Source organism: Echinops telfairi, unplaced genomic scaffold (assembly GCF_000313985.2).
Source record: "Echinops telfairi isolate 266 unplaced genomic scaffold, ASM31398v2 ScPeMD7_16;HRSCAF=60, whole genome shotgun sequence".
Taxonomy (NCBI): domain Eukaryota; kingdom Metazoa; phylum Chordata; class Mammalia; order Afrosoricida; family Tenrecidae; genus Echinops; species Echinops telfairi.
The window spans coordinates 5,801,526-5,828,762 of NW_022103913.1; the positions used below are offsets into that span (position 1 = coordinate 5,801,526).

At 36.1% G+C, this 27,237-nt stretch overlaps 1 protein-coding gene and 1 non-coding gene across 4 annotated transcripts in view; one reads left to right on the plus strand and one right to left on the minus strand.

The window, feature by feature from the left end:
- Positions 1–3,233: 3,233 nt before the first annotated feature.
- The window catches only part of SLC25A36 (solute carrier family 25 member 36), a 46,144-nt gene continuing 22,140 nt past the window's right edge, over positions 3,234–27,237 (minus strand). Inside the window, exons 2-8 of one of the 3 annotated variants that reach the window (XR_006679833.1) lie at positions 25,579–25,743; positions 21,434–21,511; positions 19,450–19,550; positions 11,478–11,544; positions 9,643–9,932; positions 6,840–7,139; positions 3,234–5,932 (exon numbers count right to left, since the gene is read on the minus strand). Coding sequence is in view for 1 of the 3 variants with exons in the window: in XM_004712079.2 (XP_004712136.1) it covers positions 6,946–7,139; positions 9,643–9,932; positions 11,478–11,544; positions 19,450–19,550; positions 21,434–21,511; positions 25,579–25,743 (895 nt within the window). In the remaining 2 variants the exon portion in view is untranslated. Of the gene's footprint in view, positions 7,140–9,642; positions 9,933–11,477; positions 11,545–19,449; positions 19,551–21,433; positions 21,512–25,578; positions 25,744–27,237 lie in introns of all 3 variants that reach the window. The other 2 variants (XR_006679832.1, XM_004712079.2) reach the window with 2 other exon arrangements.
- Positions 10,168–10,301, plus strand: LOC115868646. Its single transcript, XR_004045722.1, has one exon. It is a non-coding gene; the product is annotated as a small nucleolar RNA SNORA24 (small nucleolar RNA).

The following is a 27,237-nucleotide window of genomic DNA, read 5'->3' on the forward strand; positions in this document are numbered from 1 at the left end:
TCTTACCCATACAGCCCCAAATCCGTTTCTAATTGTATGGGGTGGGGGCAAAAAAAAAATCACTGAGGAATCCTTCAACATTTTGGGAGCAATGTCTTAAAAGCGTGCCCCAGCTGAGATTTAGTTGTTGAGCCAAACACGTTGTTCAAAGCTCCAATGTTGTATATATGATAGTAATTTTTGAAACCTGCATCCTATTTTTTGAAGTATCTTAAATTAAGCATGCTTATGAACTGTACTGATAGTTCCAGTATCTAAGTCTTCATGCTTTTTCTATACTTTACTCAAGGATTTGTTTTTGCTTTGCTCTTTTAGATGTTTCAAAACACGTTCATTGGATAATATATGGTCAGCTAATGAGTTGCCATTATGCACCTGTTTAACCATGATCCAGGCCCCCACCCCAGTCAATTTCTTTGACTTCTGTGACCAGATTTATCTTGCCTATTCTTGGCAGTATTACTTTGTATGTGGCTCCATTCATTCAGTTTCTGATGCTTGTCCACATTATTGCATGTATCAATTACTCATGGTTTAGTTTTTGTTTCTTCTCTTCTATTCTGAATTCATCATAATTTCCCTTGATTTTAAGAAAGCTGCTATGAGCATTTGTGGACGTATTTTGATTTCTCTTGGAAAATCTAACAATTTCAGTTATAGGGTAAATGTAGTTAAAACTTTATTAACAACTAGTTTTTCAAAGTCACTTACACTCCCACGAATAAGGTCTGAGAGTTCTGTCGTTTTCATATCCCTAAGTTCCAAAAGGCGCAGCACTGCAAGCACTCATTTGTCTATGCTAGTAATTTGGAAGACAGCTACTTGGCCAACTGGAGAAGATCCACGTTATGTGCCCATTCCAAAGAAAAGTGACACAACAGAATGCTCAAACTATAGAATATCATTGATAATCACACACATGCAAAAACTGGCTATCATCCAACGACGATTGCAGCAGTACCACCAGTAAAAGTAGTTCAGGCCAGATTCAAAGGATATCATTGCTGATGTCAGATGGATCTTGGCTCAAAGCAGAGAATACCAGAAAGATGTTTACCACAATTAACTGTGATAATCTTGAAAAGAATGAGAATCCCAGAACACTTCATTGTGCTCATGAGGAACTTGTACATGGATCAAGAGGCAGTTGTGCGAACAGAACAAGGGAATAGTGCATGGTTTAAAACCAGCAAAGGTGTGCATCAGGGCTGTAACTTCTCCTTACTTGTTCGATCTGTACGTTGAAGAAATGATTATAGAAGTTGGTTTATATGAAGAGTGCAGCATATCAAGACTGGAGGAAGGTTTAATAACCTGTGGTATGCAGATAACTTTGCTGAAAGCGAGGAGGAATTGAAGTACTTGCTGATGATCAAGGATTGTAGCCTTCATTATGTATTCCAACTCAATGTAAAGAGCAAAACCCTCACAACTGGACCAAGAGGTAACATCAAGATATATGGAGAAAAGGTTGAAGATGTCAAGGATTTTGCCTTCCTCGGATCTACAATCAAGGCTCATGGGAGCAGCAGTCGAGATTAAATGATGTCCTCTATCTGCTGCATAAGACTTGAGTATTGAAGAGCAAGAATGTTACTTTGAAGACTAAGGTGTACCTGATCCAAGCCACAGTACTCTGCAATGTATTATATGTACATGAAAGCGGAATATTGGATAAAGACTGTAGAAGAACTGATGCATTTGGTAGAATTGGTGCATTTGAAGTGTGGTGCTGGATAATGTTGAAAGTACCATGGACTGCTAAAAGGACAAACTGATCTGTATTGGAATAAACAGGCCAGAGTTCTCCTTAGAGGCAAGGATGGCAAGACTCTGTAGTACATTATTTGGACATATTGTCAGAAAAGACAAGTCCCTGAAGGACATCATGTTTTGTAAAGGAAGGGGTGGCAAAGGACAGTAAAGCCCTTGACAAGATGGACTGACACAGTGGCTGGATCGATGAGCTGAGCATGTTGCAGGATTGTGCAGCGTTCACGCCGTTGTGCTCGGGGTTGCAGTGGACTCAATGGCATCCAACAGCTATGGTTTGCTGGTCATTCTGCTGGGTCAACAGTGGTTTCTCGTTTTGACTTTTAGCATGTTTAACCATCTTTCATATGCTCATTCTTTCCTTTTGGGCCGTGCTTATTCAAGACTTTGCCGATTTTTCAGTTCATTCATAGTCAGATACATGTATTTTTTCAGATTGCGATGTCATACTTACTTTTAATGTTGCATTTAACCGAATGTCTAATTGTACAAAAACCCAAACGTATAGCTGGTGTTTTCATGAACTCTAACCTTAAATTGCAGATCTTCTCATGTCTTCTTCTAGATTTACAATTCTTAAACTTTCTATCACTCATCCTTTATTACATTAATTTTTATTCAATGATGCCTAGCTGCTCAAACAACACATTTACTGGGAGTGAAGATGGGAGAAAAACAAACCAAAAATCAATATGCAATCTACAAAGGTATGGATCAGTGCTTCCCAAGGTTGGCAACACGATCCTTTAGGGGGCGATGAAATGATGCAAAGGAGCTGCACTTTAAAAGGTTTTTTAGCCACAGAGTGATGAGTACTTTTCTTTTTTTTTTCTGAAAAGGGGGCAGTAGGCCAAATAAATATGGAAACCTATTGTATAGATCAAAGCTGCTCTGTTGGAGAAAGTTGGGGGCTGTCTGCTTTAGTAAAGGTTCACCACCTTGGAAATGCTTTATATAGGGCTGTTTGAGTCAGAATTGACTTTGTGGCAGTGGGTTTGTATTATGTTGTTTGGGGTTGGATATGAAGATCTCCTTTGAATTAGGCATGGTTTAGAATCCTGGGTTTGTCTGCTAGTTTCATAATCTCTAAGAAGTTCCTTTTAGAGTCAATTCCTGAGAGAGAGGAGGTAAAAGAAAATGGGAAATTCTGACCTGGGCTACTAAAACACTTGGATCTCTGGTTCAACAAGTCATGTTCCTCCTCCTATCAGCCTGTCAATTTTTAAAAATTCTTATTCCAAAGTCTGGTTAAAGGACTGTTTCCCAGGCATTTCCGGGTCTTTTAAAAGTCATTTCACCAAAGCACTCCCCCTTTTAAAATCACTGAGGCTCACGTCAATGACCATTCACTTAAAACAGGTAAGGTTCTTTTGAACCACGCATAAGCGAAAGAAAGTGTGATTATATTGATACCATGTCAGATTATTAAAATATACCATCAAAGACAAAACATGTTCATAAACATTTAACTTTTTGAATTTTAATAATTCACATAAGTCAGCTTGTTAACATAAATACAGAGTAAATGCACATAATTTACAGCTATGTATAATAATGCAAAAATAGCAAACCTCATATAAATGACTAAAAGACAGCAATTCGTATGAAGTTGACTATTTAGCTATGACTGATGGGTCATAATTTAATTGTTCACATATGCTGGGGTACACATTCAAAAAGCAACACAGAAAGCAAGCCAAACTGAATTCTCAGTTTCGACCGGCATCACATCCAAATAAGTGTGTATGAGCAATGTAAGGGCAGGATGGAAAGGAGATTTGAACAGGCAGTAAGTCCGTTGTCTTAATTTCGTATGTTAAAATTCTCTCCAATTTAAATGGTCAGAATCATCTATATTCTTAGGAATGTTGAAGCCATGATCACTATTGGAAGAGGAAAGGGCTGAATATTTTTCTTATTCGTTTCCAAGGGGGGGTCCCTTCAAACTTAACACTCTGAGCAAATGAGCCCATGAACAACCTGGTACTGGGCATGTGAACAAGACAGAGAGTAAGAGCTAGATAACTCCTGGCATATAAACCCTTTCAATTAAAAATAATGAATATTTTTTTAAAATCTAAAAATGCTGAGATATTTATACTCTGGTACAAGAGTGAGCATTTGTCTTTAGCAACCCAAACTCCACTGGTCCTAATGCAATAATGCTGGTCCACAGGGGGCATTAGTTTGTGCTAGGAGACAACAGGCAGAGTAATCTCTGTTGTGGTTTTGAAGTTATAAATCAATTACGTGTGGGCCTCATCTAGTAAGGTTACATACATAATGAGAATGAAAACAAAGCTTTGGTGACGATTTTTCCGCGTGTGACATAAAAGCTCTGTTTGGTACACCCCACAATCACAGAGATAATTCTCATAATTGAATTTTGAAACTCAGCAAATAATTTCTATAAATCAACAGGCACCAGATTAGAGAATGTTCTTTTAGTATCTACTACTTTCATTTAGATAAGGTCTATCTTCTGAGCATATCTTCTAATAGAAGTACATACCAATCTGGAGTGCTGACACCCTTTATACCAGAAAAACAAAAGCAAAAAATCATTTGATAGAAAATAGATTAAAATAAGGATTTTTCTTACAACAACAACAAAAAAGGAATCCAATGCTTTGAATGTGCGTTTTTGTTTTTCTTTTTAAAACATTTGAATCACTAATAAAAAAAATTCTCCAAAGAGATCGTCTGGAGATAAAGTTTATATACAATTTTTATATATAGTTTTCTTTTTCCTAATGATGCCTCTCATACATAATGTAAACTTCTATAGATTGTGCTTTGGGAACAAAAGCAATCAATTCAAATAAACATCAATGCTCCTTTCCAGTTGTTGCACAAAGAAACAAAATCTAAGACACTAAAACTTGTCCTCCCTGTATATGACAGGACCTCTTAAACTGCAAAAATGGAATTACAGTCGTTTTTCCAAGCGTTTTAAGCCCCTTGTATACATAATACTCATTTTGAAAGCTGAATATAATGTAATAAAGGCCAACAAATGTTTTACTTGCTAAATGCAAATAAATAGGATTAAAATGTTTATCCTTAAATGACACTTGTTATGAATTTGCTACAAGGAGACAATAGGATGTTCCTTGGCTGGTGGTTTTCATGTCATTCTTAACCATTTGTGGGGTACTGAGATCATTAAGATTAGAGAAAGTTTCTGTCCTACCTTCAGCATTGACTAATGCTTACGGATCTTCCAAGGCAAATGGCATTCTATTAGGCAAGCCTAAGTGAGTGGCACCTGAAAAGGCAAATACTATAGACTGAAACTGCAGATTTATGTTAGAAACCTCCATTTATTTTTTTTGGTATGTGCCCCACAATAAATGTCAAAGCTAAAAAGGTTATTAATAATCCCAAAGGTAAGAGAACTCATTTTGCCTTTGGTCTCCAAATGAGATTGGAATATTGAAAAATTCCAATCAAAGCACCTCAAAAACATCCAGTTACTGTTGATTATAAGGATTTTAAGAAGGTGGGAAATTCAAGAGGGCACTATGTGTTATTGGTGACACCAGAGAGGTCTTGCAATGACATACTGTAATTTTCAGTAACACTGGGGGCACTTAAGTATACACAGAATATTTAGAACATTTATACTGAAAATCTCCAAAACACTGTATCTAAAATCCAGAAAAATGGTATCAACACGGGTTCTACCTAACACAGGACCAATTAAAAAAAAATCTTTAACATGGAATTCTCTCTTATTCCCTCACTACCCAAAAAGGCCACAAAGTGCATTCATAAGCAGTCTGATAAAGCAATTGCACAAATGGACAGTTCATGTATTCTGAGCGGGTACCACTGGAGTTCCCCTGGCACAGCAACATTCATAACCAGGTGTTCTTCACAGGACAGTGAGCATCTTCCGAAAGAGCCACACAGACAAGATTCAAAATATTAAAAGGTGCAGTTGAGCTCAATAGCAAAAATTAAAAGCTATGGCCTTTTAGCACAATTGATGTGAATTAATTCAACTCTTTATGATTTACCATTCAGGAAATTAGAATTAATTTAAAATTAATTTGTTCATTTTCAACTCTAAGTCAATTGAAATCACTACCTGCTGACTCAGACAGCAGAATTTCTCTCTTCTTTTTAACTGCCCCAGATATCAATATTATGTCACCTTCAAACAAAAGAGAAAAAAGGTGTAAGGGCAAAGTTAAAAATTACCATCTTCTCTGTACAATAAATTCAATTTCTACATATCTTCTGGAAATAATTCTAAGGTTCAAATTCTAAATCTCTAAGCAAGCAAACAGAAAATTCAAAAATGGGGAAAAACGCTCACCCTTTAAATAACTGATACCTAGGTCTGATAAGTCGGCTCTTAACTAATGATCACCGAAGAATATGGCTGACTCCCTCCACTCGCGGTCTCCATGCACAAGTCACAAGTCAGAGACAAGGCGTGCTCAGGTCACCACAACGGCCAGAATCACTATCTCACTGGTTTTATTTTGTCCAAATGAATGCCTTTCATTTTCAAGCTAATTCATTGTCCCAGATGAATTTGATGTATTACCAAGCACCTATTAGAAGTGGAAACCAAAACATTTCAATGCTGGAAACAGAAGTATTTAGACAGTATGTTTGTTATTAGCTGTCTAAAACATCAGCTACTAACATCAAGTAATTAAGTTTACACTATTGTGGCAGGACCTGTCAGCGAAATGGGAAAATAATACCCAGGACCTCACTTATCAATGCTGTTATTTTGCAACTTTACAGGAATTGAATAGGAGCCAGTCAATGCTATCTTTGGGCAGTCATACCACAGTATATTATTAGAGATGGCTTTGCTTAGAAGACAGGAAAAGTGCTTATGGAATAAACAATGCTATACTCTGACTGCCATAAATCAGCAAAACAACTGTGTTAGGTGGATATGATAGAGAAAATGGCAATTTTGAGAAGTATGTTTTCATGGACGAAGATGGGGTGTTTTTCCCACCTACATTTCGCCAAAGCTCAAGTGATGTGGTGTGACTATTTTAACTCCTACAAGGAAACCTCCACTTAGGCATAGTTACATGTTCCCCAGCTGTCTTCCTTCTGTCCATCATGCTGGCTTAGATATCCCGTGGTCCACCATCATCTTTTGGTCTTCTTTCTTGATAGAAGGACAGGCACATGCTGCTATCCATTGAGTAGGTAGACCACCAACTCATAGGTGGCCATCATAATAGCTGTGTTTGGAATCTGTCTCACCAGGTGAGTTGTTAGACCACGGTAGAGAGACCCATACCCTTCTTCTTGAACAACCAAAGATAGTGTCTGGAAAAACGATCTGTACTTTGTTCCCTCTTCACGTAGTCTTGTTCTTACAACTTCTGTTTAGGGGGGAAAAAAGTTATTTTAACTAAACATGAGTGCTATCTTTATACTCTCTTAATTATAATGAGCATATGTCACTTATCAGCCTCTACGTTCAGAATAAATGAGTAATTTTTAATGTGTAGTTTATGGAAAAGAGCTACATAATAGTCCAATTTGGTTAAAAAGAACACCTTACATAAATTATACCTTACAGCAAAGACTTATTTCCCTAGTAGTTCATTTATCCTGATGTTGCTCTAATTAGAGCTTTGAATTTCACAAGGGTGAAGATAAAAGCTCATTATTTTTGACAACGTGAAGCACTTAAAGTGTGTATTTTTTAAAAAGAAAACAAACCTCAAGTAGACCAAATATATGTATCAACATAGAAACAAATAAATGAAGTATGCTATAAATTTTTGCATTTCTCCAGCTATTAATGAAATAGGCTGATATAAAATTAAGATAAAAAATGACCCATACACACAAACTTGCTTATATGAAATATTTGAGATTATAGACTTTGATTCCAATTTGAGCTCTAGTGGTAACTATGTGACCTTGGACAAGCTCTTATTGTTTTTTAAACTTTTGACTGTGAGTTGGGTGAAGGTCTGCTGAGCAGTTTTATATGAAACAATCACACACTTAGCTCGAGCCATCCACTGCAATCCCCACAATGTAACACCACTTATCCCACTTCCTTCCTGTGTTTCTGCTTTCCATCTCTCCTCCTTTCTAAATCCTCCTGAACTTTGTCCTAGGGGAAATGCTGCCCTTTTGATCTCAATTGGTTAATTATTCTAACTGCTATAAATCAATGAAACTCAACTCTGTCAGGTGGACAAAGCTGAGAAAATGGCAATTTTGAGTAAAGGGAGCTTTTAAAGAGTCTACATGCAGCAAGGTATTTCCCCCCACCCCTCTCCTTAGAGACCTAACATTGAATCATGGGGGTGAGTGTACCCATTACTTACTCTGCTCCCAAGTCACCTAGATGAGGCAAGTGGCATGGCTAGATTTTAATGTCTGTCTAAGTCCATGCTCAAGCACCAAGATGCTATTTTATGAGTCACACTAACCTATGTTGTACATACAGACTTTTGTTGCTTTAAGGAGCTCTGGTGTCCTGGTAGTGGCTGCTACCCGCTAGGTCAGCAGTTTGCACCCACTAGGCGCTCTATGGGAGAAAGATGAGGCTTTCTGCTCCCATAGAGTTCCAATCTCAGTCACCGAGTTAGACTTAATTGGTGTGGCCCTTGCAGCCATAACTGCTTGTATGACACAACCCTTCTGGACTTCCTATGCCTGCGGACCCTTTTGGAGGGCACTATCTGGTAAGAAACAGGAGTGAAATGGGATTGCGTCCTGACCTTATTGGATGGCGTGGACTGAGCCACCAAACCCAAACTCACTGGCATCTGACTCACAGCAACCCTCAGGACAGGCAGGGAGAACTGCCTGTGGGTTTCCAGATCGGAGCTCTTCACAGGGACAGACACACTCCTGCCTCCCGAGAACGGAACCACACTATTAGTTTAATGTTTATCTCAGTTACTATTATTTACAATGAATGTAAGGAATTGGCTCCTACAGCTGAGAAGAGAAAGAAAACTGTTTCCGGAATGGCCTGGGAAAAAAGTCTGGCTGATTAATATTAGTAGGAGGCCAATGTCTACTGGAAACATTCTGCCAGAGGCCCCGGGCTGCACAAGTAAGACACAGCCCAGAGTGGAGAATTACATTTGGATGGAATTTTATTGCATCATCAAATGACCTTGCCCTGCGTGGGTCTGCTAAGAAGGTGAGGAGAAGATACTGATAGGATTCACCTGTGACTAACTGGGACCAGGATTCCTTCCAATGCCACTCTGCTGCATATCAAACAAGTCCAATGAGAAGCAGGAGGGGGTGGGGGGAAGCTCATGACTGGCAAGAGCCAGGACTGGAGTGTGTCCTCTAGCCCCACCATCTGACTCACCCCTGCCGGACTTTTGGCCTTTGGGCTGAATTGCACCCACTATCGCTTGAGACAATTCCTCAAACTTTCATGAATTCTGTGGGACATTGTATCGATTCATGGAACCCAGAAACACCAGGGAATCTACTCGGCGTGGGGGTCGGGGGAGGTGTGGAGAATGGTGCAGACTAGCATCTTGCAAGAGTAGAACTTTTGCAATATCCATCATCTTGGGACTAGTTTGGTATTAAATCTTTTAAGAGAAATTACTACCATAGGACCTCATGAGGGCAGGGGGGAGTAGTTCTATTTTCTATACAGTTGCTATGAGTTGGAACGTACTTGATGATAGTGAGTAGTGTTTTGTTTGTTTTTTTGGTGGAAGGGGGGCCGATGGGGAGGAGGGTGTGACTTATATAGAGTTATTCCTGTTACCATGGACTCCCCCAAGAGTAGTTCCGTTGTTGTGATTTCAGAGCATTCTTATACACTTTGGTTACAGGAAGACAGCATTTCTGATGTACCCGAGCACAGCACACAGACTCAACTCCTCTTACCATGTGGATATGCTATAGTCGTGGCGCACGTTTTTGAAGTGGCAGCAGCCAGCATCATTCCCACAAAGTCTGATGCTTCTTTCACAGACTCTTCATCATCTTCCATTGTAGAAGCCGTTTTATATCCCAGTAGTTTTTGTTTAATACTTTCATAAATAACAAAATGAATAACAGTCTCTGATATGCCAGCATATGAAGCAGACATGCCCCTGTAAAATCCTCTGAGTCCATCTGCTTGATATACTTTACGAACACAGTCAAAAGCACCCATTCGTCTTTCCCCACGGGTCCTGAAAAGCAGAACGAGAACTCTCAACAATCGAAGTAAAAGACAGCCCAGCATGTGGAATCATTAAGCAACAGTTACTAATTGGATTAATTATTAGCTAGGGAAGTGGCAGGGAAAGTTGGGGGTTGGGGGCGGGTATGGGGCACTAACAGCAAGTAAAAGAAAATGTCTTGACATTGACTGTGGTGGTGATAGCACACCTCTTCTCAATATGATTCAACCATTCAGTTGCACATGTCCATGTATCTTTGGGACCCGTCAGCTGTGGCAGCCTCTTTTCCTAACCATGGAAGAGTATCTATGTGCATGTTTACTGGCAAAGCAGTCTCCTTTAATTGGTATCAGATGCAGATGGGCACAAGTAACATTCTTTGCTGTTAACCTGAAGTGTGTGCAGAGGGTGCTATTGGGCAAACTTCTAACTTTAGTTACAATGTTTCTATGAAGTTACATTAACCTTACCATGGGGCTATAAGAAAGACAGTAAAATTTAAAGAGATATCAAGTGATGAGTCTTCAGCATCTTGCGTTGAATTTTATTTTAAATCTTACTTGCTGGTGCTTGGATGTTAGTAATGGTGAAGAAATTCCAGGGCAGCACTTTAATTGGCCTAAGTGTTATCTTTACGTTAATACAACGAAGAATTAAAGTGGAATAAATAAACGTAATTGTATAAGTGAAGTATATGCCATAAAGTTATTTTTAAAATAAAGTACAGAATATGCCACTCTAATAAAGAATGGCCCTCTCTAAATTAGTAAGTGAAATTAAATGCTAAAATATTTATTACCCTAATTTTCCATTATTTTGCCCCAAATTTCTCATATTAGATGGGAAATAGATTAAATAGTTAATTTTAATGGAGGCAAAACACACACTGAATCCTTATTTCATGTCCTTATGGAGTTCAGGTTGTGGGGGTCAGTAACAACTTCTGTAGGAGCTATCAGCTCCATTGCAACTCAAGATAAAAACAAACAGACCTAACTCCCTAACCCGAAATCCCTTTCCAAGTAAGTTGAATTTTCTTTGCACTTAATAACATATTTAACAAGAGAAGACTGTGATAACAATGATGAAGAATGCCTCATAAAGCAAAGACTATGATTAATCTGATTTTAGTACAGCCAAGGAGTTGTATAATGTTCCTGGCAGTGTAGTGGATTACATACTGCGTAGCTAACCAGAAAACCTGCAGTTCAAATCCACCAGCTGCTTCCCAGTAGGGAGCTGGGGCTTTCTGCTCTGGTAAAGATTTAGAATCTCTGGAAACCAAAGGGGCAGTTCCCTCTTTCCAAAAGGGTCACTACAGTACAATTTAAGTCAAATTCCCTCTCTTGAAGGCAACGACTGTATGGTTCACTTAGTATTCCTAGTGAAAAACCCCTGGTTATTTGTATTTATTAAGCATTGTGCACTTAAGAAACTTCCTTCAGTTAGTGTCTAAGGGAAAAAACATGGTTAAGTACCAGGCCCTGAAATCTCAAATGAAAAAGAATGAAAAAAAGTAGTTGAAATCAATGTTAACTAAATGAATTAACATACCTTGCATCAAGCTGTAACCGAGTCTTTATAAGCCAAATGGGGTTGGTCGCTGTGATTGCAGTAAAACCTAAACAAACATGTTTAAAATGAATTTTGGTAAAAATGACACACTACTAAACTTAAGGTGGTTTTCTTTTTAAATTATGCAAGTCTAAGTTTAAAACTATTCATGTGATTTTACTTTAATAAATCCATAAACCCATAAACATTTGTGTTCTATTTCTAATCTACATAAATAAAATGTTCAAAATCTGACTTTAATGAAGACTATTTTTAGTCGTCATTAGAAATTTGCTCTAAATATATCTCCTAAAATATACAGAATACCTTCTGGGAGACCCTCTAGTCTATAATACAAATTCAGAAATCCATCTCTATTGACAAAAGTAGAGACATAGTATTTATGTATTCTACGGCTTCAGAGCATGCAAACGCTCCTTACTTGGGATCAAATTCAGCTATTTGGGATCTGATTAATATCACCTATCACTACATTCAAACTTGTTCCTACTCAAATGTAAAACTATGTTAATATTAATACTTTGATTTTAAACTGGTGTTCAACAGAAAAAGTTTGTTGTTTGGCCCTATGAATACTTATATATAAATAAAGCAATTACTAATTATGTTAGAATAATGGCATCACAGAGATATGGTTTTTGTTGGGTTTTTTTTTTTCAACTACTTATGACAGAAAAACTAAAAAGTTTTAAAGTTATAAATGTGAACTTTACTTTCACTTCTGTAGACAGAAAGAAACTTTAGAGTTTAAAATTATAGTACAAAATGTTAACTATTGGTACAGAAGGGTGGCAACTAAAATGGCTCATTCTGGGGCATACATTATGACCTATGGATTAGCGTGTTTCTAAGCTCGGGCAAATCCTTATTGCTTGCCATCTTCCAAGTGTTATGGAAAAACAGCGAACAATATGCAATATCTGTGACAGAAACTTAAGAAGATTGCTTCATCTACATAAGAGAATTTTAATAAATGGCCTTCAGACACTGATGATCAGTTTACTTTGGGGAGAACTACTTACACCTGGCTATATTTTTAATCTGGCTATTGCTATTGCATCTTTTAAATTTGATGAGAACTTGCATGCAGAATTGTTTAAGGATCTCAACTCTTTCAATATTTTCTACCAAATATTATCTGGAGAAGTATATATATATTTTTAAGTAGAATAGAATTAGCAAAGTACTTTCAAGAACAAAAATCATCCTTTCTTTGCCATATATTTTAGTGTGCACTATTAATCACAAATCCTTTTGGCTGTCAAAATACAGGCATCTCTAGAAATATAAAAATAATTCTGACACATAGTTCACACAGCTGACTTGTCACGTCTCCCTTCTGTGCTGTTAGAAGTAGCTAACTCACACCTCATTCCTTTTTGCCCACTTTTAAAACTGCGTACAAAGAATCAGACGTCACCCAAGGGATGCTTCAAAGAAATTTAGCAAGCATGATAAATACTTAATGAAAAGAACTTAATGAAAAGAACAGAATTTGAGTTAATGATTCCTTTAACAATTTTATAAAGTTTATATACACGAAAGCTTCAGAAAGTTCATGGGTTAACTTCATTATCTTTAATTCTACTTTATTATGCATCTTTTGAAGCCCCCTTATATAGTCTTTTAATACTACACACATAAGATAAAACTTAGAATAGGACTATGAATTTTGGAAGTATCAGCTGGTACTCAAATAATAAAACATTTTAAATGCTGAAGAGGTTGTTAGGAGAATCTTTCAAGTAAGAGGCTCCTTTCATGCATATACGCTTGGCAAAAATAAAGAAAAGAACATGAAATTATCGGATTAGTTTAAATAATGTGTTTGGAAAGGGTTTTTCTTGTCTGACTATACTTAATTGAGAGTAAAGTTAAAAGTGTTACTATTTTCTTATTTTAAATATTATTTTTTCAGGTGAAAACATCAAACTAAAGACACTCAATATTTTGAAGCAAACAGGCATGAGACATTAATTTTCTGGTCCAATCTCAATTGAATGATTATTTTTTAAAGTAAAAAGATCGGTATGTGTTGCCTAAATGCCTATTAAGCAAGACTAAAGACTGATTGGTGAAAAGTCACTTTGACAGCACAAACAACAAAATATTCTGCATTCAGAAAGGGTTTTATGAATTTTGTAGCAATGCTTTTTAATTAAACTTTGAAAGTCTTAACTGAAAATACTTATATCGAACTTTTATAATACAGCCTGCCTAGGTACAAATTCTCATGCAATTTATTAACTTATTTGAAAAGGTGGGCCTAAACAATTGAAGCATCAACTATTTTTAGAATTAAAGTTCTATTTCTAAGATTATAAAACTTCACTCCCAAGTTTCTGCATATAACATTTTCAAGTCACAAAATGCTTCACTTATATTCTGAACTAAACCCCATATATAATTTAAAGTATCACAGTAAGTATTTATTAATATATTAGAAATATATTTTAAGATACACCTATAAATAAGTTTTAAATTATTCCCTGCATATATTAAGAAACAAAGAGAGGACGCACACAACAGGTATTTCTCACTTAACTACAACTCATTCACGTGAGAGAGCACTATCACCTTAACCCTACAACTGCTAATGTCAGCCAGAGTATTCAGTTATAATAGCTGTTTTGACTCAAATCCCCCAATAATGAGCTAGCTCTTAATAAAGACACTAACTCAACTGCTAGCAAACCATTAGATAAAGAACCTCATTAATCTTTTAGTAGTTAAAAATCTAGCCCTTGGGTTATTATTATTTTCCCTAACCAAAGACACTTAAATAGACTAAATAGACACTACTAGGCTAATTAAATCTAGAAAATGTAATCTATTAAGAAATTAAGTGGGAAGAAGAATAAAATTTACCATTAACTGAAAATTATACCCAGCAAGGCAATTTGAGGTTGACAAACAGGAAAAATGCCAAAGCTAAACATATATTCCTAGTTGTTCTAAGACAAACACGAGATATTGAGACTAAACCCCACACTTAAGCATTGCCTATTACTTCTTATTTAAGAATTTGAATTAAGATAGTTTGATTAAATGTTGTATTTCATATTAATATTGTGAGAAATATATGAGGGATCCATTTGCAGGTAAAGAATTAATATGCTTGATAATCAGTTAAAGCAAAGTGCCAATATACTGGGTCATAGTGTTAGCAATGTGGTTAGTACTTTATTAGAAAAGTTTAAATTTAAGTGAAATTTTTAAAGTTTTGTTTCATTTAAGACTGCACTTAATAATGTGAACCAATTAAATACCAGAGTTAGAGAATTTCTGCTTACAACAAGCCTGCTGAAAACACCTATTAAGTGAGCAATACCTGTAGCATGCATTTTCAATAATTCTTACTTAAATTCTGTGAGACCAAAGGCCACCTAGCCTCAAGTGCTAGATATTAAAAAAAAAAGAAAAAGACACCTAATTAAACCTAAATAGCTAAGATCTCAGATATTCCTATCCTGCTTTTATTTAGAAAGCAATGATGTAAGATCAGTATTTTTGTAAGAGAGTAGAAAATCCAGTTCTGACAGATGAGAATGAGAAGTACTGTAGTAGACTCTTAATGTACGTGCTGATAAGCAGAGAGCCACACATTTTCCTGGTTGTAGGGCAATATGGTACCATTTACAACTGTGTACGTTTTAAATGCTGTTAGCAAATTCTTTTGAGGTAACGCTAGTTATGGCCAAGCTGATGACCTCATGATTTGATTATCAGATAACTGAAAAGTACCCCATTTTCTTTCTAGAATGATTACTAAAGAGATCAGAATTTAATTTTTATGAAATAATCAGATAATACACGCAACATATTGAGCTAATAAAAGTTCATTTCCCGCCTATTAATTCCATAGCTGTTATAAAAACCCAGGGTGTGTTTCTTATGCTAGAGGCTCCAAGAGATGCTCAGTTCAGTACTCACGAGGTTTAAGTTAGTCCATATTTCTACAGGAAGTGACCTGCGGATGGGGAGCATGAGATGACACGATCTCACTCTTTTCTCGGGAGAAATGTACAGTAAATGCCTAAAATAGACACAGGCTTTTCTGTATCATAACAACAAGCAGCGACCTCATCAGAAACACGTGTACAAACTGAATCCCATTGGAAGGGTTTGAGAAATAGTTATTGTGAGAGCTAGTTCTTTTGAAAATTTTCAGTTTAATAAAAAAAGAAAAAGAAAAGAAATGAAAGATACCAGAACAGGCCACAATCTTTTTTTTTTTTTTAAACTGAATCAAGTACTGAAAATCCTGCCATCTGCGGCAGTTTCTAAGTCAAAATACTTACCTAAAAGAAGCCCAAACTAAGGGGAAAAAATGCTAACCTTGTCAATGGGGAACTTCAGAAAATGTCTGGTTTGGGGGAATTATAGCATCCCATTTTCCTCTATTATTTGCTGTCATCAAAGAGCGGAAGACATGCTTTTCTTTTAACCATCAGCCTACTAAGTATATCTGTTTTTTAAGAAAAACAGAATACTCAAGTAACTTTATTTGTAACAATTTTCAGTTTTATTAAGTAAATAAAGTATGCTTCTACAAAAGTACCTGTCACTTTTTGCTCTATGGCAGTAATATTGCACATCCATACTTATGGAATATTTTGGATTATTGTGTATTTAATTTCTTGTGTTCTACAAAACAAAAAACAGGAAGAATGTTTACACACAAACACACAAAACACCTGGCCAATCATTCACCTAGCTGAATGAACTGCCATGGAACAAATAAAGTATTATTTAAAAATATCTTATATACACAAGACAAAATTTCTATTTAATTAGTAAAAACTTAGTCTCTGATTATAAACTACGTAAAATAGAACTTCTATCTTGTAAAAATTGTAGTGTATGCTATGAAAGCAAATAAAACCTACTAGGTGTAGAAAATGTTAACAATTACATAATGGAATTTAAAAAACAGAATAAGTTAATATATAATATTAAATAACTACATTATTAAAAATTTTTAATTGACGAATAATGGAATGTAGTTCAATAAAAATCAGAATTCATCTCCTTTAATTCTATAATGTATATAAAAGACACATGCTAGATAAGAGCTTGTGAAAATTAGGAATTACTACAAAGAATACGCCTAATATTAGCTCTTGAAGGCACACCAACGTCTAAGGGCATGGAAGGGTATGCACGTTTACTCAAACAGTAACACACAGGCACAAAGACAGAGACCCTCGGTCGCTAAGACCTACTCAGAAAAAGGAAGAACAAAGGCAAGTAAAATATACAGGAACCCAACATTACTTAACTGCATTACCTGCCTGCATAATTTGAAAACATTTTAATGCATAAATAGCTTGATTTTAAAGGTTTACAGATTCTTGTGTTTATTTGAAATAGTACAATAAATGCAAATAAGACCCACTTTAAATAAATTGCCCAGTAATTAATTTTTTTACAGTGCCATAGTTATTTAAATTAAACCCTGGGATTCTATAAGGGAAGGATTTCAAAAAGTGTGTGGGAAAATTCCATTCCAATTCCATTTCCCATGAATTTTCTGAAGCCCCTTTGTATGTTACATAACACGAAACTGATTTGGTGCCTTAATGTATATATGTGCATTACTGCAGCAAAATTTTATAGGCAATATTGCCAATGATAATCTATTTTAGTGCATGTTTGATGCTAAAGTGACAAGGTTAGCATTTTTTTTACATAGCCAGTAAAAACTGATTTTTCACATTTGACGATCTCTAAGCACTTTGTACCCCTAGATCATTCACATTAGAAGACCTCTAAAATGACCCTACACCATAACCAGAGCAGACTGGTGTCGATTATTTCAAAAACGAAGAGGGCAAAAGGCTACCTTAATGAGTCTGCATGGGACCACTCAGTTTCAACCATGTAGTTATGAATAACTGCAAAGCTAAATGTTAATGCTCAAGGACAGTGCAAGGAAGCTCTCAGAAAAATGTAACTGCAAACAAATGGAAGAGGTGTTTTCAAATTATACATTAAATGTACAATGCAATCATTTCTGAACAAGTATTACTGATTTACCAAATTCAAGGAATCAGAGTTGGAAAATAGTAGTACTGTAATGTATAGATAAAAATAGACAAACCATGACTTAGCATTTGTACACATTTGAGAAGAGAGCAAAATGAAAATTTTACTGAAATTACCTGCAATGTGATAAAAAAACGGCAATAAATTCTGATATTTTAATGAAAAAAATTTCCACTGGGAATTAAGATATCCTGAACCTCTCAGTTTATAACTATCCTCAGCTTAAAAATCACTGGCTCTTTCCTTGATTTTAATTTTCAAAATAGAAAGTAACATTTATTGATTATCTTTTGGCATGTAAAAAACCCACAAACACTAGTAATTCAGAAATATATTCTTAAAGAATCTAATACATAGTTTACATAGTTTTCATTGGTCACCAACTTTTACCTCACATCCTCTCAAACTTATAGGGGGGACAATTGTATTTATTCATATTCGCCATCTGTAAAAAGTATGTCAACAATACTTTTAGTTGTAACTAAATAATCTCTACAGTACCAAATTAAAGAACTAATAATCAAAGTCCACATTATGTAGACCAACCTATTCATTTAAAAAATATGGCAATGGGGGTTCATATAAATTATGCAACTGGCCCACAATCTCCTCATTGATAAATTAGTCCTTCACTATCTTGACCTTTAAGGTTGATCCTTCCAGTTGTAAGACCTCAACAAATCAGTAGTAATTGCTAAATAGTAAAAGGCTTGAAAACAATTTATAAAATACATACTAGAATTATATGGTAAGGGCAATCAACCTTTCAGAAATTAGTATTTCCAACTTACACTTAGTTCGTTAAGTATGTGGTTCAAATTGATCCAATTTATTTCTAAACAGAAAATGGTTAACAGTTTAAGGCACTCATTATGAAGCACATGATTGACACTCTTATTGACCAAAAAAGAAACAATTGACTAGAGCAGCTAGAGTCTGTTTTGTACACTCCTAACACAATTTAAGAATGTGAAGGAAGCACTGGTAAAATGCAATAAACCTCAGAAAACTACAGAGCAATCTCTTTTGAGAACCAAAGTCCATGGCTTTGTCTAACTTGCATGGCAGCAAATGATTCCAGAGCCAGATTGGTCAAACTAATTTCCTAGTTTGTCTTTAATGACGTGGAATCACAGAGACTCAGCACTTTAAAAAATTTTACACGGGAGCATCAAAGGATTTATAAACAATTGCCACAGTCTTTTCATTCCATTTTCCCCACAACAGTCCTTTACACATATGCATTATTAAGACTGGTAGATAGGCTGCTGGAATCACTCGTATCAGCGAGCATGCATACACCCAGTGCCCCTCAATATCAAGCACTTTCTAATGTCACTTGTGTGGGTGGCAAGAGGTCTCACAAATTCAGACTGTAAACAATAAAAAAAATACAGATAAATATAGATCACTTAGGTATCTGAGCTACCAATATTACACCACTCACAAGAATGTCAGCACTTGAGCACAGGACAAAATGAATACTTTACCAAGAACTGCCGGCACATTTCAGACAGAAGCCAAAACATGCAGCAAAAAGGAAAAAGGCACTAACAGAAATTGAGGAGAAAAGAGTAAATTACAGCTTCATTACTTATTTAAAGTATAATTAAAGTTAGATTGTTCTTTAAATATTAAGAGATCACTACATATTCAGTGGATTACACAAGGAAAAATACAATGTGTATCTTATCAATTAAATGCTTAATTAAAAATAGGCCAATTGATGACAGATTTTTATATACTTGATCAAGTGTATTTTTATACAAATAACTAAATATTTTTACAGATGCTACTTAATGGAAAATGCATTACGCACCTTAACTTTTTAATGTAAAGTTTACAATTTAACACTGTCTCAACATTCCAGAAAGTTTCCTTTTTTAGTATTGTACATTCCTACCTGCCATTGCAGCTGAAATCATGTGTACCTGGGTAGAATCAGGATCAAATACACCATTCAATTTTTCCTTGCAGTTTGAATAAGCAGCAAAGTATATTGCTCTAAAATAAAGGTTTAAATTTTATCAATAAACATGTTGATAAACACGTATGTGGCACTTTATAATAAAAATTAAAACAGTAATAAAGTCTGAAAACAAACTAATTGTTAGGCACATTTTTTCTAGGGAGACCCTGATGTACGTTTTATAGTGAATCACTCAACTAGAGCCCCTCCACCAAGTACTTATGATAACAGCTACTTAACAAAGGACACACTGAAGCAAGAAATGTTTGCCTAAGATTCTGATGACTGGAAAACATATGAATGAGCTCATTGTGTAAAGGTAAATCTCTCTTTGGGTGGTGGGGATATGCTGATACAAGTAAAAATCATTATTAAGTGGGTGTGAGAGAGTGGATAGGATGGAGGGAACGTGTTTAATTTGGACAAAGAGCCCATTAACAATCAAACAAAACTTGAAATACGATTTAAAAAAACGAAGGATGGAGTACTTGGCTTGCACACAGGACACTGATATGAATATTCACTATAAAAGTGACATTTGGACAGTGTTCTATCATGGAAGAAGTAAAAAATCTAGGATAAAATTTATTAAAGAAAAATAACCAATCAATGTATTAATAAGGTCTTTTTTGTTTTGGGGGAAATGGAATCATTCTGTTTACCCTGCCCCCTAAAATCTCAAAGATGCAGGCTCTCCCCTTCTTAGATTGTTCTTTGCCTTCTGAGTTCCGTGCAAAGTGTCCCACCGTGTTAAGAGGGCATCTCTGCACAGCATTGGCTTTCACTTTTGTTTAGCTAAGGTAGGCATCTGTGCGCAGTTTTTATGACACTTCAATGCTTTTCAAGTTCTGATGTTTCAGGCTTCTTGTTCTTTTCTTTAAGCCTGATCTAAGTCCTGATTTTTACTACTTTTCCTCTGCTGTGTCGAGAACTGGGAAAAGAACTTGGATTTCAGATGATAGACCCAACAAAACGGCTATCAAAAACAGAACAAAAAAAGTACATACACGTATATCCTAAGTATTAAGTCTTTGATGACCAACAGATACTTTTACTTAAAATATTATTTTTTGTGGACAGATTTTTCAAAATATAAGCACTGGTTTGAAATGAACAAAATCTACTCAAGCATCAGAATAATCTATGAGCCTATACTTATGCAAATTTTTACCAATTACAATCAGAGGATGATAAAAGCCTTTGTTCAGGAAACCTGAGTACAAAGTGCCTACCTAGTTCTAAGAGAAATTTCCAGTCTTATTACGTAAATATTTAATATCTCCTATTCTGTGCAATATAATGATAAATGTTATGTTCAGTATTTTAAACACTGGATGCAAAGTAAACAAAACAAAACAAACCAAAAAAACTCGTCAGTTCCATCCACGGAATTTTAGGTAAATGACTGCTCGTAATGCTAATTTATACAACACAGCATTTTTTAATACTTTAGCTATAACTGACCAAGTTTCTTTTTCTACCCAAAACAAGACTATATATCATTTAATATTTAATGCAAACATTATACATACACACACACCCTTCGCACTCCCATTACCACTGCTCCTATCTAATTGTACCAATTTTCAGTCTTAGAAATACCAAACACCATTTCCTGCTACCAAGTCTTACTTTATTATGGCTATATGTTTGTTAAGTACTGTATATACTTGAGTATAAGCCGACCCAAATATCCGCCAAGGCACCTAATTTTACCACAAAAACTGCATTAAAAATGTGCTGGAAAACTCGGCTTATACTCAAGTATATATATACCTGAAATCCTTAAAAAGAAAATGAAATAATTTAACTTTTCATAAACATTTAAATCCACGTTTATAAACAATTGCATTTAGAACGGTCATTGTGCCCTAAGACAGGGGATGAAAAATGATCACACTTATAGTTTTGGTTTTACCTGGAAGGAGCCACCCCCACCAAATTGGGGCCCAATCCTCTAAACAAGGAGCGAGGTCCTTCTTTCTCCAAGATCATCCTGTAAGAAAAAGAACTCCTTGAGACAAAAATGTTCTTCCGCGTCTGGCACTTTATTTATTTTGTATTACAAACGTAGGGTCTAAATACAATAAAATTTCTATTATTAATATGTAACACTTATTTGGGTCATTTTCTCCTACTTATAAACATTGTTTTCTTGATACAGCATAAACTTTTGACAACTGATAATAAAACCTCTGCTCAGATTCTTTCCTAAACGTTTGAAGATGATACAGCATCTCCATTTTCATTAACGCCATTCCCATCTACAATCCCCTCAATTTCACTACCTGCCCCAGCAAAGTCAACTTCCAATGAGCAACGTTTCCCCCCTTCCAGTACTCCGAATGAACAGAACAACACTCTCCACTACTGCAATTCTATTTCATCCCGTTGTTCTACGGACATGACACGGGAAACACATCTAGTAACCCAACAGCCTTTAAAGTAGGTACTAAACTGGTTACTCTATTAATTTCTCTCCCTCCACACAGCATTTATTTTATTGAGTACTTACTATGTTGCCCAGAGAGCTTTCTATGATTAGTAAGAGTAAGGAGACAGAAATTCGCTGACCAGTTGTGAGAAGAGTGTAACAGCTTATTCTGGAGAAGCGGAGGAACTGAAGAGGAGAGGTGTGTCTCAGTCGGGGAAGGGTTTCTGGGGTTGAGAATCTCAGGAATAGAGACTGATGAAAAGTTATCCAACTATGTCAGAGGTTCTCTAACATCTAACACCCACAACTACCGAGGATTTTGAAATATAGCTTTTAAAAAGGTTTCTAAATCAGTATCTGCTGCAGACACTGAAAGATCAGAGAAATGGATACTGGAGTTTGGATCACGCTAAATTCCCATATGTAAACTGTGAGAAGCCAAGTCTCATGTGTTTGAATAATAATTAAATATAGTATTTCATTAAAAAATTAAAAATAAAAAGATTTCTTGAAAGGTAGCTGATGCTTAAGGTTATTTAAAAGCTTGAAGGCAAGACTGCGAGGGTATGAAGCCAAATTATGTTTAGTGTAAGGTGACCAGATTTTAACATTGGGAAAGCGGGACACCATTAATAAAACTTATATCCTGGCGAAATAGCCACATGGCAGCCGAAAACCGTATAACCTAGCTTGTTGTGCATTCTTTCAAAAAATCGGGACTTTATTAAAATGCTGCGGGACGTGGGAAAAATTGTTAAAAATCGGGACTGTCCTGCCAAAAGCGAAGAAGACTCGATGATTAAGTCTTTCCATATCGCGAAACCCTTTGAGAAACTAAGGAAGCTAAGTGTTGTTTTTTAAAAATGTTATTTTGTATACAATTTCACTTATTAAAGCACATCCACAAACCTTTTAGGAAGTTAGTTAACACTTTATGACCATTAGAATAAGAATAGCTGTAATCAAAATGACAGATAAAATAGCAAGTACTGGCAAAGATGTATGGAAATTGGGACTCTAATTTATTACTACTTCATATAGTATGTAAAATGATACACTCACTTTTGAAAACATTTTGGCAATCCTTCAAAATGTTACACATAAAGTTGCATACGACTGATCTGACAATTGCCTCTTAGGTAGAAAACCTTTGTCCATCCAACAGCACAAGGATCACACATTGAGCTGTGATCCAGAAGGTCAGTAACTCAAAGTCAACAGGTGCTCCTTGAGAGAAAGACGTGGTCTTTCTACCCCCATAAACAGTCTCAGAAACTCACTCACATGGGCAGGTCTACCCTGTCCTATACGGTTGCTATGAGGCGGCATAGCGATAGCTGATAGCGAGTTTATCCAAAACATTAGCGGTGTTCATTTACACCAAAAGGAAGCAAGCCAAATGTCATCAGCTGATGAATAAATGTGATACAGTGAAACCTGTGAGAGCTGGAATGCAAAAGAACTGCCTTGTTTTTCCAGGTCTTTCAAGTTTTCTGCCTTTGACAAGGTACAGTTTTATCACTTTCCTATAGCTCGCTGTTAGTGGAAAATATGTTTTCCTTCTTTGATGGGTTTCCACCGTACATGTGTTCTGGCTTTCACAGGTATACCTCTAAACAATGGTACATAAAGCAATAAAGATACATGCTAAATATGAAATATCTAGAAAATGCATCCATAGAGACAGAGAGTAAATAGTAGATGTCTTTGGCTGAGAACACTGGTCAGAGATGTGGTGGATTTTGGAAGCCCCCTAAGGGACAGTTCTAATCTGTCCTAAGGTTGCCATGCGTTTGAATTCACTTGAAGGCAAAAGTTTTTTAAGGCTGAGAAGAGAGGGAATGAAAATGACTGCTAATGTGTATTGGGTTAATTTTTTGTGTGATGAGAATGTTTAAATTTAGACTTGTGATGTGGCTACACAACTCTGAATATTCGGGGCTTCAAAGAATTAGTGGAAAAATGGACTTAAAAGATAATAGAATTTTCCCACAAATCTTTTGAAGCCCTCTCATACTAAAAATGACTAAAAGGTATACCTTAAATGTTTGAGATTTATGGTATGCAAATTACATTTCAATCATAAAGACGTTAAAAAAAAGCAGCAGCAACAGTCATAAAACTGACAGTGCCCTGATTAAAGGAGGACACGGGGGTGAGATGGAGAGAAGAAACACAGACAATGTACATTTGCAGGTCAAATGTCTAATGAGTGCAGTTGAAACATCCTAGGTTTCACTTCAGACCCTGCTAAGTCTGAAAAACCAAAATGACCACAGTGCCCAGAGGGTTCTTAAGAGTTGCTGGGGAAAGGCAGAAAATAGTCAACAAAAGTCAAGGGGGCTTAAAAAGTCTGTGGGAAAAATCACATTGTCTTTCAATTCTACAGTCTTTTTGAAGCCCCTGCATATAGTATAATACAGGGGTCCTCAAACCATGGCCCGCAGGCCACATGCGGCCCGCCGAGGGCATTTATCCGGCCCGCCGGGTGTGTTTGCCCCATTTGTTTTTTTACTTCAAAGTAAGATATGTGTAGCGTGCATAGGAATTTGTTCATAGCTTTTTTTAAAACTATAGTCCGGCCCTCCAATGGGTCTGAGGACAGTGAATTGGCCCCGTTTAAAAAGTTTGAGGACCCCTGGTATTATACCTCGATATGTCAAAGGTAGAATTTTAAGAAGTAGTGAGTACACTGTCAAAAGTAAGCTATGAAAATATTCTTCTACTATTCATCACCCAAAAGTACTTAACTATCTATAGTCACGGTAATCCAAAAATTGTTCACAATTTTATTCTACTTATCCATGTACTTAGTAACTAATTTTTTTTAAAAGAGTGATGAAATTTTTTGATAGTGAAGGCGAACAAATAGAGGAGTTTATTTTTCACTACAAAATAAACACTACTGAACTAAGCTCAAATAGAGTAGGCACCAAGTGAACTGATAAGACAAACACACAAAACATTCAGTTACATCACTATGTTTAAAGATATATAATCTGATTTTCATAGTTCTAAGTTTCAATTCTGATTGGTAACATAATAAAGTATAATAAAATTCACAAATAAATTCTTCTTAATCCACCAAGAAATACCAAATCAACAGAATAACATTTTAAAATCAGTAGAATTCTACTTAAAGTCTCAATTAAGTTTCTTACCAAACTAAACACACTGTCATCCAATTGATTTAACTCATAGAGATCCTACTTTAGAACTGCCCCTCTGGAGTTTCTGAGGCTGTAAATCTTTACAGGCGCAGAAAGCCTCATCTTTTTACCATTGATTTAGTTTTCCAGGTTATATAAAAACCAAAGGCTGCCATTAAATGAATGTACTCGCTTTGTGCATATTTTTGAAATTAATAACATATTAAAAAAGAGTTAACATTAAACCACCAAATTCCAAAAATAAATCAGAAGCTTTAAGTAAATAAATACACAAGACAAATACAGGAAGCTATTCCAGATAAATGACTTGGGAATAATATTCTATTTGTATTATTCATCTAATGTTCCCTCTCCATTGGGTGTTACTGCTTCTAATAAGTATAACTTAGAGTAACTTGTACTTAAGTACTTAAGGAACCTTTCCAGTGTGGCAGTACAGACAAAAACAAACGTGCTCACTTTAGGCAGTGGAGAGGTCCGGGAGAGACTACTCGGTTGACACTAGCACCGGCCATGGTGTTCAGCTGAACCTCAGAGATATAAAGTGTCAAAGAAGATGACTGCAGGCGTGTTTTCACAACTTCCAGTGGACATGTCAGAATAGCTCCCACTGTACCACCACATCTACAAAAGAAACGGGAAAAGACTTATTCATCAATTTATAATACACGTCTAATGTTTAAATAGAGTAGGCAATGGGGCTTTGCAAGATACTACCATTTAAAATGATTTTCAAGGTTTATAAAGTTTCCTTTACTTTACTATATACAAATATTTTAGTAGCTATAAATAACTGAGCTTAATATCTACCTACCAAGAATACATAAGCAAAATTAAAAAGCCCCCATACAGCTGTCCACAGAGACAATGTTCTACATCCTACTTGGGTGAGTACAAGCAGGGTCTTATGAGCTTAGAAGTAGACATCTAAGGTCCAACTATTGGTTTCTTTCTGTGAGTAAAATGAAGAATGAAGAAAATCGAAGACACAAAGAACCGAATTAGTCTTGTGCATTATGGGCTATGTGAACTTCAGTTCTCGTGACCCTGACACCAAAAGAACTAGATGGTGCCTGACTGGCCTCTACAAACTTCTCTGAGAGGGACCACATTAGACTAGAAGGTCCTGACTAGAACAGGAGGAAAAGGTGGAATCAAACTCATAATCACAGAGAACAAGAGTCTGTCTGCTGGACGTCCCCCCACCCCCCCTAAAAACTACTGACCAGTCATCCATATGGTCAAGAACTGAAATCACTGACATGCCTCTATTTTCAATCAAACAATAAGGAGTCTAATAAGGGGAACACCACCACTAGGGAGTTACATGCCAAACTGAATTCAATGCTGACTCAATTCTAACTCACAGCAAACCTATAGGACAGGGTAGAACCACCCCCATTTATTTCCGAGACTGTAACACTTTACTGGAATAGAAAGCCTTTACTGGTTGCCAAACTGTGGACCTTGGGGTTAGCAGCCCAACACGTAACCAGGATACCACCACGAGGGCAGCATCTGCTCTAGGACAGCGGTTCTCACGACCCTTTCACAGGGGTCACCCAATTCATAACAGTAGCAAAATTACAGTTATAAAGTAGCAACAAAAATAATTTTATGGTTGGGGGGGGGCGGCGGCACAACATGAGGAACTGTATTAAAGGGTTACAGCATTACAAAGGTTGAGAACTACTGTTCTAGGACAAATTAAAGGATTTAGAGGCAGAGTGGAGGCTGGAAACACACGTAGGAGGTAGAATCAGTGATGCTGTACTGCAAGGATCACAACAAATGAAATGAAGCAAAATGTGTATGGGTTTTTGAATGTAAAAATATCCTGATGATTTGTTCGGTAAACCACTCAATTCACAATAAAAAGTGTTAATAAATAAATAAAAATAAGAAGCCATCAAAATTTACTGGTAAGCCACATCGACTTGAAATGCCTTCTAAGATATTACTTGTGTCCCTGTTGAAACCTAGACCATTATTTAGGGTACATTTTATTTTTCAAACTTTTATCTTTTAAAACTTAAGAAGTAATCTTCTGGGGGGGAGGGGGGAGATTATAAAGAGACTTTTTCCCAGCTTTGTCTCCCCCAAAGACATGACAAACAT